This window comes from Alligator sinensis, unplaced genomic scaffold (assembly GCF_000455745.1).
Source record: "Alligator sinensis unplaced genomic scaffold, ASM45574v1 scaffold74_2, whole genome shotgun sequence".
Classification (NCBI taxonomy): domain Eukaryota; kingdom Metazoa; phylum Chordata; order Crocodylia; family Alligatoridae; genus Alligator; species Alligator sinensis.
In genome coordinates this window covers 3,034,100-3,053,508 of record NW_005841931.1, presented here as the reverse complement: position 1 = coordinate 3,053,508, position 19,409 = coordinate 3,034,100, and the positions used below count along the sequence as shown (strand labels likewise).

At 42.0% G+C, this 19,409-nt stretch overlaps 1 protein-coding gene across 1 annotated transcript in view; it reads left to right on the top strand.

Moving 5' to 3' along the window:
* The window catches only part of KDM7A (lysine demethylase 7A), a 69,745-nt gene extending 55,264 nt beyond the window's left edge, over positions 1-14,481 (top strand). Inside the window, exons 18-20 of the mRNA XM_025198888.1 lie at positions 4,856-4,941; positions 8,160-8,436; positions 9,479-14,481. Coding sequence (XP_025054673.1) covers positions 4,856-4,941; positions 8,160-8,436; positions 9,479-9,573 — 458 coding nt within the window. The 3' untranslated portion in view covers positions 9,574-14,481. The remainder of the gene's footprint in view (positions 1-4,855; positions 4,942-8,159; positions 8,437-9,478) is intronic.
* Positions 14,482-19,409: the final 4,928 nt, after the last annotated feature.

The window sequence follows — 19,409 nt, the reverse complement described above, 5'->3', positions numbered from 1 at the left end:
TGTAGAAGATAACTTTGGAGAAGGAGAAAGTACTTCAGACTTTTATTAGTATGTAGATTCAGAGGACATCTCTGTATCCCCATATTCCATGTTATAGACAAAGATCAATACATGACTAAATCCAGGTCTTGTCCAGAGCTGCTGGACCTCTGGAGTGGCATCAATAATCGTGTCTTTAAGAATGAATTATCCTGGAGAAAATGTCTTCAGGCTAGAAAGAAATATATAATTGAATTGAAATCCTCTATAGAAACAGAGGTTTTGTGGGAGCTTTGTTTGTTTGTTTGGGTGGGTTTTTTTGGTGGTTTTTTTGTTTTTTTGTTTTTTTTTGAATCTGAAAAATAGAATTTAGGATAGAAGCATAACATTATGTACAGATTGGAACTAGAAATGCTCATTGCTTTTGTGGTTCAACAGTGCCTCCAGGTGGATGTGGAAGAATCTTTGTGGGTCCTGGAAGTCACATTCCGAAACAATTGCATCAAAGTCTTTGGGCATCAACAAAGCCCTTTTAACATCATTAGACTTAAATAACCTGTGTTTATTCTGCACAAAATCACTCCATGTTTATAGTAATTGGTTTCTCTCTTGCAAATCCCGACTCAAATTTGTTGACTTCTACAGGGATCATCACAGAATTCTTGGAGGATCTCAGCAGTAGGTCTGCAAGGAAAAGGAATCCACAGCATCCTTTCTTCAGTTATCTGTTTACAAAGACCAAGTTATATTAATTCAATTCCTTCATGCATAAACATTACTGATAAACAACAACAAATTGTAACCAGCAGGTTCTGTGACTTGCCTGGCTGTGTAGGTAGGGGGAAAGAGAGAATCCATTTCCCAAGGAGGTAATCAAAGGCTATGCCTACTTTGGGACTGTTTCAGCAGAAACAAAGTTCTAAATGTTGTCTTATGAGCATCCCAACGAGTCTTATCTTGCCTTGATTCTTACCTGGTCAAGATTATATGTACAACCTGCTACAGAACTTTATTCTTTTAATTCATCTTTGGGTATCACCCAGTCTGGAAAAAGAAAGTAATTCCAAAATAGTCTCATTACTTTATTTGTTAGGTAAAACCACTACTTTTGTAGAAGAATTTCTACAGAAAGAACTTATTTTGGTCACAAGCTTGGGAGCTGATATTGGTTAAAATGGTTCAGGCATAATAATTCTCTTGGGGCTGTCAAAAAAACCCAACAGACTGACTAGAGTTCAAGGCATTTTGACTAAATCCCGAGGAGTTTCAAGAGGAAGGCATCCTGGGAATTACAGATAACTGTAGTAACACGATTTCTCAATGAGGAAAGAATTCATATTAGCTTAAATTTAAAAAGCAATTCATTTTCTAGCATGGAAAGATTTTTTTTTTTTTTTCTGGAAAAGTCTTCTCATTTATGGAAAAGGAAATTGCAGCACAGCCTGACTGACATGTACAGATTAGCTAATCAGAAAGGAGTTTTAGCCGCACAGTTCTTCCCAAGGTGATTTGCCAAGTCTGAGTGCAATTAATATAATACATTTTTTTTATTTTAGTTTTTTTAATTTGACTTCTCTAGACAACAGAGAAGTTCAGTATCATTTCAGGCAATAAATTCTGATGAGCGAGGCCACAGGTGTTCTCAGAAATGAGAAGGTAACCTACTATATAGTTTTCTTTCCACCTGTCTTTTAGCCAAAGTTAGAAATAATGTCAGAATGGAAGAGGTGTCCGTCCTCTTAAATAAAATTGCACTGGCCAAGAGGGCTGTGGCTTCGTAGCCTGATGCAAATGTTATTCTTCTCCCATCCCACACTTGACTCTTTTTGTAGCTAAACCTTGTCAGCTAGTCAAACCTCAGTTGAACTGAGGTCCTAGTGTAGCCTAGGACATAAGGGTTTTTTTTTTAACACAAACCAACAGTGTTGTTAGCTTTCACTCTCTTGCACAGAAATGTTGATTTGTTATACTCAGGATAGGGCCTTTTTCCTTCCTTATACACGTGCAGCACAGCAGCAGTTAAGTGAAACAAAGCAAGAAGCTAGTGTTGAATGTGAGTTAGAAAAATAAAAGTTTGCACCTTTATGTGGACTCTTAGGCTGTGTCCAGATGAGTGAGCACATATCTGTTATGCCATGTCAAAGCAGTTTGAAGTGCTACAGGAGGCACGCCAGGAATGAAAAATGGTTCTGTTTGCAGCACGGACTCTTAAGTTTGATACTGGGAAATCCCGATAGCAAAAGAAAACGCAACAAAACGGCACAGGCTGGCATAGAGACACCTGCATAGAGATGCCTGATGGCAGAAAAAAGCGGCACATGCAGTAGGCATAGAGACGATCTGGCCAGGTGCTAGAATGTCTCTTTGGAGGACCCAGCCTGTAGTTGCTTTGGGGCATGCATTGTATGCCTGCTGCTCCAGCACGCTGTCTCAGTATGCTGAAGGAAATTGAAATAGGGCAAGGCTGGCAGCAGTGGCGTGGACACAGGCAAGCAGGGACATGAGGGGACGGGACAGGACGACTGTGTATGGTGGGGGGGATTGTGTGGGGGTGGGTCTCCCAGATGCCTGCTCACCTTGCCCCAGCAGCCAGCAGTGGGCCCTTGTGTTGGTCATGGCCTGCTGCAGGCACAGCCCCTTCCCAGCAGTGGCTCCTTCCCCCACAAACCACCCCCCACCCCTACCCACCCACAAAACCCCAATATCCACCCACAAACCCCACACTCGCATCCTCCCCACATCCCCCGCCCCTACAAATCTCACCCTGCATGTCTAGCCACCAGCTGGGACAGGACCTATTGGTGGGAGCCAAAGCTGCAGGGGCAACTGCTACACTGCAGCCTTGCCCCATGACCACACCAGTGCTGGGACATGTGGCCCCAGCTTGGGGGGGCTCCTGGTCCTGGGAACCACTTGAGGAGGTGTGATGGGCGGGGAGATTTGAGGTGGCAGCAGGGTCTATGGGTATATGTGATGGGCCAGGGGTGGCAGCAGGGATATGTGAGAGAGCGAGGTGGGGATAGGGGATTGGGGGGTGCTCTAGGTAGGAGAATCTGCCAGAGTCAGGCTTGGAGCGCCTCACAGAGCAGTCTGTGCAGGGGGAAGTTGTCCCGGAAGGGAAGGTCCTGAGTCCAATCAAGGGCGTCCCAGGAAGGGCATGGAGATTGCTGTGGCCTGGGCACAGGTACAGGGAGCAGAAGGGCTGGCACTACTCAGAGCCACAAAGCAGCAGGTGGAACAGCTGCAGCTGGACCCATGTCCTGGTGCTGAGAGGGAGCTGCTGCTGGGAGGGAGTGAGTAGTGGGTAGGCATGGGCTGTGGGTTAGGAGTTATGGGGCACTGGCGGGGCTGTGGGTTGGGAGTGAGGGGCAAGAGCAGGGCACTGGCATATCAGTGCTGCTCAGTGCCACAAAGCAGCTGCAGGTCCACCTGCAGTTGTCCCCACATCCTGGTGAGCGAACGGGACAGGGGCAGCTCTTTTTTTTTTTTTTTTATGATAAAAAACAAAAGCAAACATCAAAGTGTAAAGATATTTAGAATTTATTTCATTATGGTGATAGGAGCACTGGTAGACTACCAGATTTGCTTTAAAATTGTAAATACATCAAACATTGCCCAACTGATCGATCGATCAATAGATCGATCTCTCTCAGAATAGTGATGTTTCATTTTAATCACAGAAGAACACAGTCTTTGGCTATTTTAATGAGAGAATTTGGGTTTGGTTTTTTTTTTTTTTTTGTCAGATCATTTGCAGTTTTTAAACAGGGAATGCCAGGGACTCAGCTGGAGGGCAGATGAGGTAGCTGATCTCCTGGCCATTTGGGGTCAGGAGGACACACTTCAAAAGTTCAAAGAGGGCCACCACAATGAGCACATCTTCTGGGCATTAACTGCCCAGATAACAGAGCTGGGGCACCAGAAGACATGACAGCAGTGCTGCCTAAAGGCCAGCTGTGCAGGCGTGGTCCATTGGTAGCTGGCCCACAGGTACAGGCAGCTCTGCAGTCCTTATACCACAGCCTAGGCGGCCATGTAGTCCATGTCTGGATCTGGCAGGCATGTAGCAATGGGGCTGCAGGTCCAAGGGGGCAGATGCTGTCGTCGGTGGCAGCAGGTCACAGCCAGGCAGCAGCCCCCACTGCCAGATTGCTGCAGTGGGTAGGGGGGCAGGGGTCACTCTGGGTTAGAGTTGCTTCAGCAGTCCACCTGGCACAAGGAGCTAGTGTCCCCAAATACCAACTAGCCAGGCCTTAGAAGCACTTGAGGGCAAATAGTCCTGAGATGCTTGCCAGGGCAACTTTTTATGCTGCTGGGGCCAGCACAAGTGCTGGCTCCAGCCTCTAGCTTCCCCTGGCTGAAGATCCAGGAGGAGCTGGGCAGGGTCAATTTGCCCCACATCAAAGTGAATGTTCAGGCACGTGTGCTGAGGCACAAATTTGTGTCACTGCTACTTGAGCTGCTGCAAGCGCATGTGCCTGCATGTGTGGATGTGCCCTTAAAAAGGCTGAAATTTATGAGGAAAGCATCTATCATGCACTATTTGGTAATATAGCAATGAGGGCACGCTGCCTATCAGTACTTTTGGAACCATGTAGTCACGTTCATCCTCCATATGGACATTCTGCAGGAACTTTGCTCTGTTGGAAACTTGGAATAGGTATGGATAGGAAGAAAGATTTTTTTCACTGTGTGCGTGCGGCGGGGGGGCAAGTGCTGTGGTGAGTGAATATCTTACAGGTGTTAGCGTTACCAGGTAAATAGCTAGGAAATTTGCCCATGGTTCTTTACTTTCCATGTCATTCAGTTGTTAATTTCTTTCCCTGGGTCACACTTATAGATTTCAAAGTTTTAATCTTGTTAACTATCTCTCTAGGTAGGCCCATGAAGGAAGAAGAGAGTGACTTAGGTACAGCAGTGTGGGCTAAGCAGCTAAATGAAGCTTCCAGGATTACTCCTCAGGTAAAAAAAACCCCCAAAAAACAAAAGCAACAACAAAACATTTTAGGCCCTTGTTACAGAAAAAAATATCCAGTTGTCAACTGGATGCTAGACCAGTAAAACTGGAAAAGGGATCTCCTTACTACACATCAAAATTACTGATTGATTATTATGGAGCTATTAACTGATGCCCAGACATGGGATATATGTGGACAAAAAAACTCTAAAACTGTGAATGCATCTATGTACTAAAATGATGAAGTATGCACTTGAAGTAGTAGAAATATCCACTTCAAAGTTCATTACACAGAAAATGAAAAATACCATGAAATGTAAATATAAAAATGTTCACTTTGGTACTTATCCATGTAAACTAGAAAATATTTCATCCAAAATATTTGCGTACATTTTAGGATATACCTATTATTTATGTCCTTTTACTTACTTGCATAATAATTTGATTCACCATATGTAACTAGTATTTCTTTCAGGTTTTCCCATGTTAATCTATGGTGCTTCTCAGTTGAGATGAGTTTGTGCACTGAGAAATCTCTTAATGGGTAAAGTGTATTAGGTGTGGGCAGAATGCCTGCAGTGCTTTTGCTGCTTTCAGCATATAGACTGCAGCATATGTAATCGGAAGATGTGTTTTTTTTTTTTCCTGCTGGCAGTAGAGTTAGGGTGAAGTAAATGTATAGTGTTATTCATAAAAAGATGCTAGTTGCATGATTTGTCTTCTCCAATACTTATTTGAAGTCAAAATGTGAGGTTTTCCAGGCTCAATAGTGAATTTTTTTCCAAGCATCAAGCTGGCAATATAACCAGCACGGTCAACTGTAGTCTCATCTACAGTAATCCAAATGTGATTTTTTCCACCAGTATCATTTTAAATCTCCTCTAATATAAAATTAAGGTATGTGAAGATATGTTTTCTTTATCATAAAGTCATAGAGAAGTAGGGCTGGAAGGAACCCTTCAGAGATCATCTAGTCCAACCCCCTGCCTGAGGCAGGGTCATCCCTATCCAGCCCATCCTATAAAATCCATAGTCTCAACCCTGACACACAACATAGACCTGATGCCCTAGCCTGCCACAGGTAAAACAGGGGAACCATGACAGTTGATTCATTTGGAACATACTGATTTTAAACAGTATTTCCCCCCCAAACCACAAAGATGGGTTTAGTTCAGGGCTGTACAAATTGCCCACTGGCCTTGTGGCCTGCAAGAGCCAGCATACAGTCACCTATCGCACAGTCACATGGGGGAGGGGGAGCAGGGTGGCTATGCACTGCCAAGAGGAATTCCAGGGGTCTGACCCCATAGCATATAGCTGGCATAGTGTGCAGCCCCTAGCTGCAAGGGTGTTGAAGAGCCTTAATCTATTTCAAGGAATAACTGCAGCATACTATGGCTTTACAGAGGGCAGCAGCAAAATTGCATCTCCCTCTGAACTATATAGTTGGTCCAATTAAAGATCGCCAGAAAAGCCCTCGCTTCTATAAAATATAGAAAGTGTTGGGATTATTATGTATACAGTAGAAGCAGGCATAATGAAGTGTGAAATTATATTTGTCTTTTGCAAACCCTGGAAAAAATGTTTCCCTTACTGCAATTATGCATTTAACATCATCATTATGCAGTAACCACTCAAATATGCATATTTATTTGGACTATAAAACATACATATTTGGAGCTGTATTGATCAAATAGTATTTTAGTCAAAGTTCTGATAGCCTGCATGCCAAGGAGAAGAATATGTGTATTAATGACTCATGTCTTTCTCCTTTTTTCCTGAATTTTTTTCTGTTTCACTAGTCATCTCAGTTATATCTAAGTATATTTTTAAATTGTTACAGAGGCTTACAGTATTATCTTAAAAAAAAAATAATTTAGTGTTTGTGAAAGGTGCCAGAGAGGCTGTACAGTCGCAGAGAATTGCATTGTAAAATAATTTCTAGTTTTCCCCCATATTGCCCAGTTCAGCTTTGTAGAAGTGCTCCCTCATTCAGCTGCCTTGTTATCCGCACTCAGACTACCCACAGAGTTGCCAGTTGTGCCAGTAATGTTTGTGTTGTGAACACTTGCCAACTGAGAACTGAACAAACTGCCAAAGTCATTTTGCCTAGGCCACCTAATAGCCAGCATATGGGAACATCTTTGAGTTCTTAATCTGGGGTGGATTTAGGCCAGGGGCCTTGAGGGTAAGAGGTTTTAAATCTTATTCTCTGAGCTTTCCAGTATTTCCTGGCATCTTAAATACTGGGTATCATACCTCCTAAAGCTTATTTTCACTAGAAATGTTAGCAATACTTTAAATTGCAGACTACCCATAGTCGTTAATAGCTATGTTTTAATTGCATGCTCTTTTGGTGTTCTGCAGGAACATGGTAATTACATGGTATTACTCAGTTTTTTTAGTTCCTGATTTAGAATTGGCTCTCTCTGTACTGTTGAATATTGAAGACAGTTTGCCAATTTAAATACTTAGTGGCTGTGATTTGCAGTTTTTTATAGTTAGAAGCCATCAGTTACCAGGACTATTTTGTTCCCATATTGTCCCTTACATCAGTGTTTCGGCCTGCTGCAGCTTCTGCTGCTTCCTCACCTTCCAGCCTGGTTCAGGAACCACTCCCACCCTCTGCCAGGATGCATGTAGCATTTGCCGCCTCCCCTCCCCAAAAGCAGAACATGTATGCATGTACAAAGTCTCCTGGCTTTGCCAGCTGAACTACTAGTTTTAAGGGGCAGATTACTCTTGTCACTGCTGTTAGTGATGCTTCTTGTCACTACTGCTAGTACAGATAATTAGTAGTGTTTGAGTGATGGTGTAGACATGATGGTCCTGAAATGATGCAGAAAATAAGGATTTCTGGTGACTTGAAGGAGAATTTCTTGCATTTGAAAGCTTGTATAGCTCTATCCCAATTATGCAGTTGGTCCAGTAAAACATACTTTAAGAAATCCTGGCCTCTCGCATACCAATAACTAGTAATATTTTGTGGTCTTATTTAAGTGCTCATTAAAAAATAAAAATACACCTTGTATTTTTAAATGAGCACTTAAATTACAGGGGGAAATGCATATTAAAAGAGGGTAACATTCTTGGTGGACCTATATCTTCATTCAAAGATACTTAATTTGATCGGTATTACAGTAAAAAGAATTACAAGGCAATTGCATCTAGAAATTGTAAATTTTCATATGGGACTTCCCTCCCCTGCCTTTGTCTGCTCCAGGATACAAGTAAAGCTCAGAAATATATTAAGAAGGAAAGTGCATCAGAAGCCAGTCACAAGGTTCAGGAAAATAAAAATTTTATGCACAGCAATGGCTTGAGCTTCCAGCATGGCAAATGTATGCGAGACTCCAGCCTGATTCAAGGGGAGTGCCGGCTGAGTGATGGCAGCCTGAGTCCTGACAGGCCATATGGTGAGACATCCATGTCTCTACCTCTTCACCCAACCAAGAGGCCAGCATCAAATCCACCCCCCATCAGCAACCAAGCAACAAAAGGTAACCTTTGTCTCTATTGCCCTTTCCTCATTAAAAAAGCTTTATTTCCTCTTTTGATTCATGTACACATTTTAGAAAACTGACTTGAAGCAGAAGCTGCAAAAAAGAACTGATATAGACATTGAGTATCATCTTTCAGGCAGACACTTTTTGCTGTACAGAAGGTATTGAGCAGGAGTATTGGGGGGGGGGGGAAAGAGAGAGAGAGAGGGATTTTATTGGGCCGTGTGTCCTGTTTGAGCTTTTAGAGGTTAGTTGCACAGTCAGTGTTACTAACCTCTAGATACACTTTTTGGAGGATACCTTTTTTGTACATGTATTTGTTTTTTCCTTTCTCATGTTTTTTTGAGTTGAGACTTATGAAGTGCAAGACTGCAGAAGGTATTTTAATGGCCTTACTTGTATAATTTCCTCGAGGACTACAAATACAAGAGAAGAATGTTATTTCGATGGTTCAGATTAATGCATCTTTCTGACTTACGCTAGGGATATACAGTCAAAGCTGTATTTACTTATATTCCATGGGCTCTTAGATAAGATGTATGCTTTGTTTTGGGAAGGCAGAATCAACACATGACTTGGTAGCATCTTTTGGCTGCTCAGCCAAAAGCTACTGCTGTTTTGGCAGCAGCTGTGAGGGGGTTTAACTCCTAGCTGTGAAGCTGTAGAGAGAAAGTAAATGATGCTGAGGAGTGGACTCCATCCCTCCTTCACGTGGCACAGCATAGCCCCCAGCAGCCATTTCCATGTTCCCATGCTACCATTAAAACATGCACCCCAGTTTGGCAGGTGGAAAAGGTACATGTGATAAATAAAGTAAATACTGTGTGTGTCCTAATACTGTCTGTAGCTTCAAGAAAATAACTGAATGTCATACAAATGTGCCTGTAGCATCCCAAACAAGCAGGTAGAGATGAACAGCAATGCAAGAAAGTAATTAAGTTGTAGATCTCGCTGATGAACTATATTACACCTTGATTTCTCTGATCTTAACTTCTTCTTTTAAGAAATGTAATTGGTAACACTAGTTTCAATATTTCAGGCAAGCGTCCAAAGAAAGGAATGGCAACTGCCAAACAGCGCCTTGGGAAGATCCTGAAGCTCAACCGAAATGGCCATGCACGCTTCTTTGTTTGATGTAGCTGCTACTACTACTACTGCTGTCTTTCCTACACAGACTAGTATTGAGGTCAACAGAGCCTGGAGCTGCTGCTGTTCCTCTGCCTGAAGCAAACTTGCATGTACCATGTAGAACACTGCCTGATGAACAAAAAATCCAATGCTGCATTTTCACTGTGCCACACCTGCTCAGCAATAACCATTTGGGAATGGGGAATCTTCAGAGAGACGATGGACTGGGAAACAGTCTCTCATCAGGGCTTGAATATTGTTTTGTTGCTGATAGTGTCTGAGCTAATTCATGAGGGGAGGATTATGAAGGTGGTTTATCAATAATTTATTTGACAGTTCTTGACAACCTTTAAATTCATTTTTAAAACTATTTATTTGGAAGACTTTTTGAGGGTTATTAATTTAGATTTCAGAATGTGAAGGTTTTAATTGTTCTTGATTAATGTATGTTTGGTGCAGTGGAGAGCCACATTAATGGTGATTAGTCTGGACTCCCAAATTTGATATTCAGGTTATAGTCTTAAATAGGGATGTGATGCATTATTAATTATTTTAAATTAAGGCAAATGGAATTGTATTGTATTTCTTTTCCTGCTCTTTAAGCTATTGGCTGGGCTTTTATTGACTTGTAAGGTGCATGTCTCTGCCAGTTTAGTTAATTTGACCTGTTTTTCCTACTATACACGATGCTTCTCCGTTTACTTTGGTGGACCAGCAAAGGTGCTTCTGTCTGCTAGGAGAACCCAGGTATGCAAGTTCAGTAGCTGACATGTCTTAAATTGCACCCCTTTCCCCAGTTCTTCCTGATTTTTAGTGGGTTTTTTGTCCTAGACAGGGTGGTGGTGGTGGTGATGATGATTATCTTCCCTTTAAGAATAAAATAAGGAAATTCCCAGAAACTTTATTTATATTTAGTTAAAATGCTGGTACCAAAAGCAGCTATATATCTTTCCTAAGGGAGGTGAGAGAATGTGATGCAACTGGCTAAGTTTTTTTTGTTTGTTTGTTTTTTGTTTCAGAATAATTGTTTTGGTTGAAAAAATAACTCTTTAAAATTTAAATTGCAGAATTAAGATTTGGCAGATGACTTAATGTGGCATGGAGGGAGCACTACTGTTGGGGAGAACCAGTTGTGTGTTTAAACATACATTTTACTTGAGGGTCTAAGGAGGCAGGAGAATGTGCACTGCTTGTGAGGCTGCACAGGATAGCCAATTCAAGTCTTTAATGGTGCATATGTAAGTGAGTTGGGTAGCGTGCTGATCTCAGTATAACCATTTGTGTTATGCTTTACACAGCTGATAGAAAATGCCAAGTCTGAACTACATGTAAATAACTTTGATTTTAAATTTGTATTTTTCTGTAATATAAAATTAAATTATTTAATTTTTTTTGTAGGTGGAGGGGGAAATTCCTTTACTTGATTCTGGGAAAAGGGCATTTTGCAGGGTCCAGCCAAAACTAAAGCTTAGGTATGCTAGGAATACCCACTGGGATTTTGTCTGTCTGAGGGAGGACAAAGTTTGCTTTGGCTACCAGATCTTTTGAACGGTCTTAATTCCACTTGCTATTTTGCCCATCTACCTTTTTTTCTCTTGCTGTCTTTAAAAGCAAATTCAGTTAAATTTTCCAGAAATTGACATGTAGTCTTGTATTTCTGTGTACATTCAGATTAGAATACAAATAATACCTTTAAGAAGATATGGAAATATATTTTATCAGGTTTTCCTGATTGAAAAGTGATAACTGTTTAGCACATTGTCATCCCATTTTTGAATTGTGAAATAACCAAGTTATAAGTTGGCTATGAATAAGTCAGATAGCTGGTTTGAGTTCTTCCAGGATATGAAGATTATTGCCTGATTCTCTTATCTCCTGCTTTTGCTTTTAAATTACATTATCTTCATTTTTATAATGGTGTACATCAAAACTAATTGACTTTTTTGTTGATCCATGGCCAACTGACACTTTAGATGAGTTCAAGCTTTCTTTGTCAGTCTATAATTTGTTTCCTCATTATGTGCTGGTAACTTTGTTCAGGTGCTGGGAGAAAAAGTAATGAGAGATGCTCACTGGTTATGAAGAAGCAGAAGACGGAAAGCAATTACTCTACTAATGATCGTAACTATTTGTTCTCAGGTGGTGATGAATTTTCCAGTCAGCAGGGGTCAATAGAGAGTATATTTTAACCGTCTTCCATTATATTTTCAAAGAAGCATGTAAAGCTTAATTGATCTGTTTATGCAGTCTCCAGGAAGCGAGTTCATATTAGCTGGGCTTTGAGCAACTGTTCCATTTTTAGCATGCCAAGGCAAACTGCTTTCCACTTATTGTCTGCCTACTTTTATTATACTTGCCTTTATTAAGTGCGTGAGATATACTGGACGCAGGTATTCTTGAGGAGATCTCAAGCAGAGCCAGAGAGGAACAGAGACTGATCTTTCCTTAAAGATGTAGGTGCTGAGAGCACTACCTTTACGAAACAGAAATATGCCATTATGGAATCTGGAGTGAAGATGTTTCGGATATAGAACGTAATTTTCCGCTGTCCCTAAGGCTTGGCTTTGGCAGATTTCCCAAAACCTCACCTCTTAATTATCAAAGTTTTATTTAGTAGTAACCTTACTAGTGGAAAAAGTACTTGGCTGGACCCATACATATTTAATACCTGTTTCTAGATTTTGTTGTTCCTTTCCCTTTCTCTCTCCTTCCTTTTCAAGGTGGCTCTCCACTGTAGTGAGTATGCTAAACTGTCTTCAAAGGCTGTCAGTAGGCCTAGGTTCGTTTCCTTTTCCTTTGTTTCATGCTTCCAGCAGATATCTATCCTTAAGAGTTTTAGACTTTTTAGGTAGTGGGGAGGGAAGGGAAGGGGTGGGGATCTTAAGAATCTGTTTAAAAGAAATTGTCCTGATAGATGGTAATAACAAACAAGTCTCCTTTTGATAGCTTCATGAAGAGGATGTGGTGACCTCACTTTTTTATGTATTTGTGTATTGGTAAATTTTTGTGTTCTTAAAGAAAACACTATCGCACCACATTGTTTGTAGATAGGCTGAACCTGGTGCTGTAGTTTTGGAAAGAGACCCCCCCCCTCCCCCAACTCCACCCCCTATATTTTTCCAGTATTTCACTTTTGGTGATCTGGGGGTGGGGGAAGGGGGGCATTGATAGGGGGAGAGCACTGACAGGACAACCAGGACAGAATGTTTTCAAGGAGGATATTTTCAAAAAAATAACAAAATTTGGATTTTTTTTTTTTTAAATAACTACATTTAACTTTATCTCAAACTTTCTAATGAGAGAGAAATAATTATATGAAATGAAATGAAATACGTTGTAGTTCTATCCTTTTCCGTATTCCCAAGGTTTTGTAATTTTAAAAAAGAAAAATACGAGAATGGGAAACAACCTAGAAATTATATCAGACTTCCAGCAACTTTCCCTTTTCTCCCTTTACTATTCTTGCTAATAAACCCTGGCTACAAGGTAGCCCTTAATGACCTCTGAGGTAGTTTACCTATGCAACCTATAATATTTCACATGAAGTCATTCTTGAAGAAATCATTTGAAACAGTTGGATGTTCAGAATTAACAATTTTCTTTTAGATCAAAGGGGGTTGGTTTTTTTTGGGGGGGGGGTTGTTTTTTGTTTTTGTTTTCTTTTTTTTAAAGCTGAAATACTTGCGTTAATTTTGAGAGAGCACAGTGTCATGGTCATCTTTTAGAGAGCTTCAGCTTTCCCCCAGCTTTGTTCTATGGCATAGGCTGCCTTCATTCACCAGGACATAGTCATAAATGTTGAAAACTTTTTTGTAGGAGTATAAATCCAGGGCTGAAATGATACTGGTGGCTGGTAAATGAGGGATCTGAGTAAATCCAAGGCTAGAACTTACTGGGGAGGTAAAATCCCATAGCTGTTGCTCCTCCTAACCTTCCTGCCACCAAAAATCTTTAGTGTCTTTTTAAAGCTCATTTCAGAATACTTCCAGACCATTTAAAAGCTGTTCATGGCCCTGGGATTGAGTGAACCCAGAGCTGCTTTATTTTGCAGAAGTATAAATGGAACCAAGGGCCTTACTGTTCGTGATTAAACTGGATTAAAAGCTGCATCATCCATTTACCCAGAAAAGGAAAAAAAGAAAAAACAAAAACCTACTTCTGGGTGCAAAATGAGTGCTGAATCATTCAGTGGGTGGGAAATACAAGTAGCACTGATCAGGAAATGTGTATGCTTCTGCAGAAGCTCTATTTCCATTTTGAAAAGGACTTTTTCTACTTTTAATATAAATTAAGCCATAAGAGTTTCATGCTGTGGGAAGGGAGTGAAAGGGATCACTTTAAGAGATTATATTAATATGTATTATCACTTCTGCTGGGAAATGTCTAACTTTGCCATGCTTTGCAGATATTTCTTTTTTTTTTTTTTAAATCCATGAAATTTGAAAAATGGGGATAATTCTTGGCTATATTTACTAATTTTATAGTGAAGTTTTGCTGGCCCATTTGTCTTTTCCTCTCCCTTTTCTACTGTCATAATCTAATTTCTATCCTTTTTTTGAATGTCTGTGGAAAATATTAGCTTGTCTGTCTGAATAGAGGTTTGTGTGTGTGTCTTCCTTTTTACAGAAACGCACTACTGTGTTGAATATTTGGCTGGGAAATGGGATGCTGCAGCTTTAAGAGCATTTTTTTTTTCAATTCATAACAGTATTTCCCATCCTCTTTTGCCTGCAGGCAGGGAAAATGTATGTACAGTATTTATTTTGTTTCAAGTTTACTTTAAATTTGTAAGTTTCTATAAGTAGCTCACATTGATTATTCTAGGGGAGGACAAGTGGCTTGTTTAAATTTGTATTTGATATTCATAGTTTCCACTTTCTGTACTTTAAATATTGAAATTAAAAAGTTGTATTACATATGTTTTGATTTTAGCACTCTAAAGTGTTCAGTTTCTTCAGGTTTTGCTTATTTGCTTAAGTGTAAATATAGAAAGCTGTACAAAATGTCTTATGAGGAAAAATGCTTAATTCTGTTTCTAGTTCTGATTTCTGTGCCCTTTATTTGACTTTTGATTTTGGTGAAGACTGGCTCAAGAATGATGGGAAGAACATCACATTTTGGTACTATACTGAAGTGTAAGCTTGACTTAGAGTGAAGCATCCCTAGTTTTCCATCACCTTGATAAACTGGGAGAAATGTATCTTATTTGGAAGGGAATTACTCTCCCCCGCCCTACTTTTCCCATTCTTGTTTTACCTATTATGTAGTTGTCAAATTTGCTTCAGTCTTTTAATGACAGAAAGAGAGAGCTACTCTCAGAAAAGTCAATCTGTGATGGACAAGGTTCTGTTTCGATCCTCTCCTTTTCTCCATTACCCATTTGGTTTCATTTCTCTGGATCAGAGGCTGTTTCTCCACTAATCCCCCCTTGCAATTTGTCATCTTTCAATTTGCAGTTACTACTGGGCCCCATTTTGACTGTGACATTAAAGCACCTCTGCCCGCAACTTGGAAGAGGAAGTACTATTGTGTTGTATTTAGATTTAATGTAACGCTTTCTCCTCTTCTGCTGATGGTGCCGTGTGCTGCTGAATTGCTTCAAGTCCATGTTTGCGGGAGGTATACAGCCACTGGTGATGGGCATGGTACTGTATCAGAATCTTTGGTAGATAGCCTAGCATTGTGGTCAGAAGACCAGATTGGAAAAAGGTGTTTCTGACTAGAACAGGAGCATGTGAGAAGCAGGATTTGTTTGGTAATAACTTTTTATTGGACACTATTTCAGTTTGGAGAAACAGGCTCTTGGGCACAAAAATGCCTTTTGATATTTTTTTGGGCATCCTGGGTATTTTTACACATGCTCTGGGCGGTATGGGGGGCAGTGCTTTAATTAGGAAACCACACCAATTAAAAGTGCCTGAGTGTCAAGTATATCAGTGTCCCCCATACTGAGAAATAGTGGCAAGGTGCTCTGAACTAAAGCTCATTGAATGAGCGTTAATTCTAAGTGCCCTGATGCTTGTGATGCGGAAAGCTGCTGTAGCACAGTAATTTCCATAATTAATCGAGTCTGCTTTGACGCATTGGATTTCTAGCACATCAGCGCTGGCTCCCTGCACGTCCATAGGAACCCCTTGTGCCTGAGAGTCTGCTTAATATTTCTCTCAACTAGAAAGCTGGTCCAGTAAAAGATGTTGCCAAATCCATCTTGCTTTATGAGTATCTTGTTTAGCTGCTTGAATTCTACTGTTTTGAGTTCACTCTGAGAAATTTGTTATGGGTATGAACTAGGATCCCAGTGTGCTAGGTGCTGAACATATGCACATAACAAAGGTGTTTTGTCTGGCCCAGACAGTTTAGTCTCATCCTAAAACAACAATCCAAGTATAAAGCTGAAAAGGTTCAAAGGTAAACTAACAAGCCCTTTGGTCCATATGTTTTGTGTGCCCACCTGACTTCGTGGAGCCTCTCCCTAGTGACTCTGGAGCATGTGCTAGGGGTCTGCTGCGAGGACAGCTCCTGTTGTCATGACACGGGGTTGCGTGCTCTGTGGGGGGTCCCCCAGGACTCCCCTGCCACATCTTGGGTGTTATGTTCAGCAGAAGGGCCATGTAGAACGCACCACGTGTTGTCACTAGCGGGCATTGCTGGGGCTCCACCTCCCCTCCACCCCAGCCATGCGCCAGCCTACTGGGACTGCTGAACAATGTATGGTTCAGCTTCACCTCGATGTAGTGTCCCATTCTCTCCTGCCACTCGGGTCCCCTGGTGTTGACAACAGTCTTTGCTCCTGCTACCCAGGTTTGCCTGGGGCGGTGTGATGACCTTACGGATGGGCCTAGCTTCTCCATGTTGGGGTCTCCTGAGCAGCCTCGGCCCTCATAGTTAACCCAATAGCCCCTCTTGGGCCCCTGGGCTTCAAAAGAAACAAAAGGAACCAAAATTCCAGGGAGAGTCCCTGGCCCGCTCCCCACTCATGAGTCCTGCTTCTGTTGATTTCACCGTATATCTGTGTCTTCCTCCTGGCCGGCTCCCTTGTCGCCGATGGTGGTATGGCCCTTTAACTTAAGCCTTGGGCCCTCCTGTGGAGTCTCGCTTGGGTCCCTCCTTGTGGGTGTCCGCGTTCTCTGCTCAGCCTGGGGGCGTGATCCCGCAGCTGCCTCCCTGCTGTGTCCCCCACCGCTGTTGTTTTCCTGCTGCCAGCCTTTATTCCGGCTGGCTGGCATTTTAGAATGACGTCATTGGCACACACTGGCCCCACCTACAGAGAAAAGCGACTGATGAAGTACATGGTTGCTTTGCCCCTTTGCAGCTCGTCTGGCCCAGCTGTGTTTGGAGGGGGTGAGTATGCCCCGTCCTCAGGACTTCTCTTTTTATCGCTGCAGCAGGTTGTCTCTGCTGCAACCCACATGAGGGAAGGGGTCTCCTGCCCCTTTCTTATTGTCCCCCTGGGACATTTTTAAAACAAATTTTCAGGGCAGAAATTGCTTTTGAGCACCCTGTCAGAAACTGTTTTCATTTGAGTGGAGAAGGAAGACCCTGGTACCACAAAGGGGAGAGGAGGCAGAAATTTTTTTTAAGCAAATAGGATTGAAAAATCAAATATTTTAATTTTGGGAAGTGCATGGTTCAGATGACTTAGTGTTTTGGTCAAGCAAACATCTAATACAGAGCTGTATTCAACTGGCAGCCCTTACAGGCATCCGGCCTGTGAGAGGTAACTTGCAGCTCCCACTCCTAGCACTGCTTCCTCCATCACTCTTACTGCTGTTGATAGGGTTTCTAGGCTCTTCACTCTATCTTCCACAATCTGCACCCAGCCCTGAGCATAGGGCCTAACAACATGCCCACGGCACAAGGGAAGGGGGGGTCTACACAACGCCATGTGTGGGCCCCAGCCATTCAGATGTTGGACAGCCCTGAGTTGTAGAACACTTTTAGAAATGTTATGTAATTGCAAGAAGCCTAAAGGGAACATGGCCCTGTCAAATAACCTTCTATTTTAAAAATCATTTAAGAGCTCTTAAGTGGGTCAAGGATGTTGTTGCAAGTGCAGTGTTCCTACTAAAGGGCCTGGTTGGGTTTCTCACCCTGAATGACTTTTTTTTTGTTTTGAGTTTAAAATAAACCTGCTGAGAGAGACAGGAACTGCTAGAGGCAGTCTCAGTGGGCTACAGGGGAAAAGTTTTTAATGACTATATAGAACAGGGCTGTCTGAATTCTTAGGGGCATGGGCTGTTGCACCAGTGTGCTGCAGCTGCAGCATGGTTCAGGGGCTTCCCCAGGTGCCCTGCTCCTGCACTGAGCACATGGATACTCCCTACCCCACCACTGCACTAGGCATGTTGGTGCTGAACCATGCACGCAGGTCCTGGGAACAAGTGCTCCAGCCCCGACCCCCCCTTTTTTTTTTTTTTTTTTTTCAGCTTCCCAGCCATTGGCTTTGCTGCTGTGTTGTACCTTACTGGTGCCCGATGCCCCATTGTCCTGCCCCACCCCTTTGCCAGGGGAAGGGGGAGTCCAGAGCTTCCACTCCCCTTCTTCCCATGTCTAGAGCCCTGACCCAGAGCTGCTGGCCGTGTTTGGGCAGCTGTTAATGCAGGGTGGGTGGACTCCAGCTGTGTGCATGTGGGGTGGGGAGCAGGGCATGCTAAAGCTGTGTGTGCGTTCAGACTTCTGTGCTGGTCTCAGCCCTAAGAGGGAGGGGAAGGGGGCGAGAGGTAAGGATCTCAACAGGTCAACAAAACTAATGAAGTGGCCCACCTGTACAAATAATTGCCCAGCCCTCCACTAGGAATACAGATCTGTAGCCTCTGGAGATGGCTGTGAATGGTAAGTCTGTCTTATTGTCAGTGCCAACTTACTCATCTTCATTTTATTATAAACCATTTTTTTTCTTTTATTGGTTATACTCCAAGAGCTTTTTTTATTTTTTATAAAAGTTCCTGGTGCATAAGATGGTACTGTGAAAGCGTCACATTTTTAATAAATAACTGTAAATGCTGCTTAAATACCACTCAATAAACCTCTGCAACTTTTACTGCATTTCCTTATGCCCCATTGACATTAGGGGTTTCTTTGTAAAATCTCTCCCCTTCCTAATGGATAGATAGAATATAAAAGCCTGAAGACGGTACAAAGCATGACAAAGCATCTGAGTTTCCACAACCAATTAATGCCTAAGAGATTCCTCTTGACATCAGAAGAGGTCAAAAGTGTTTTTTGTCATGAATGTTCCACGTATTTGAAGTCCTGGGCCATCTGTTGAGCAGTGTTTATCACCTTGCCCGTGTCCTCAGCAGTGGAGGGTAAACCCTAGTCTCCTCTGTTGGGCTTATCTTCCCCTGCTAAAGTCTCAGGACTGACGGAGTCAACTACGTTAGTATTTGGACGTGATAGTTAATGTTGTTTTTAAGTAAAAACAAACAAACACGTTTTTCCTAATGTAGACCTGGGTTTTGTAACTGCTGCTGATAATGAAGACTTGGAGTTGTGGGACATGTCATGCAATTTTCTTGAAGTGATCTTTGACTGTAAGCTTTTACTAGTGGCAAGTAATACATGCACACTCCCAAAAGAAAGTTCATGAGAGTCAGAGAGGAAAAGCTAGTTGACATTACATTCACTTTAGTTTGCTGGAGAAAGTAATGCATTAAAAATGACACCTAGTTAGTAACTAAAATATTAATATAACTCTTCTACATGTGGGAAAAGTCATTGGTGATGGTTACTAAGGACAAGGAGTGAAGCCTTGTTAATTCATGTTGTTTCACTGGAAGGCAGGCTCCTAGGACAAAATACTTTGTCTATAATACTACCTAAGTCCTGAGTTCTCTGAAGCC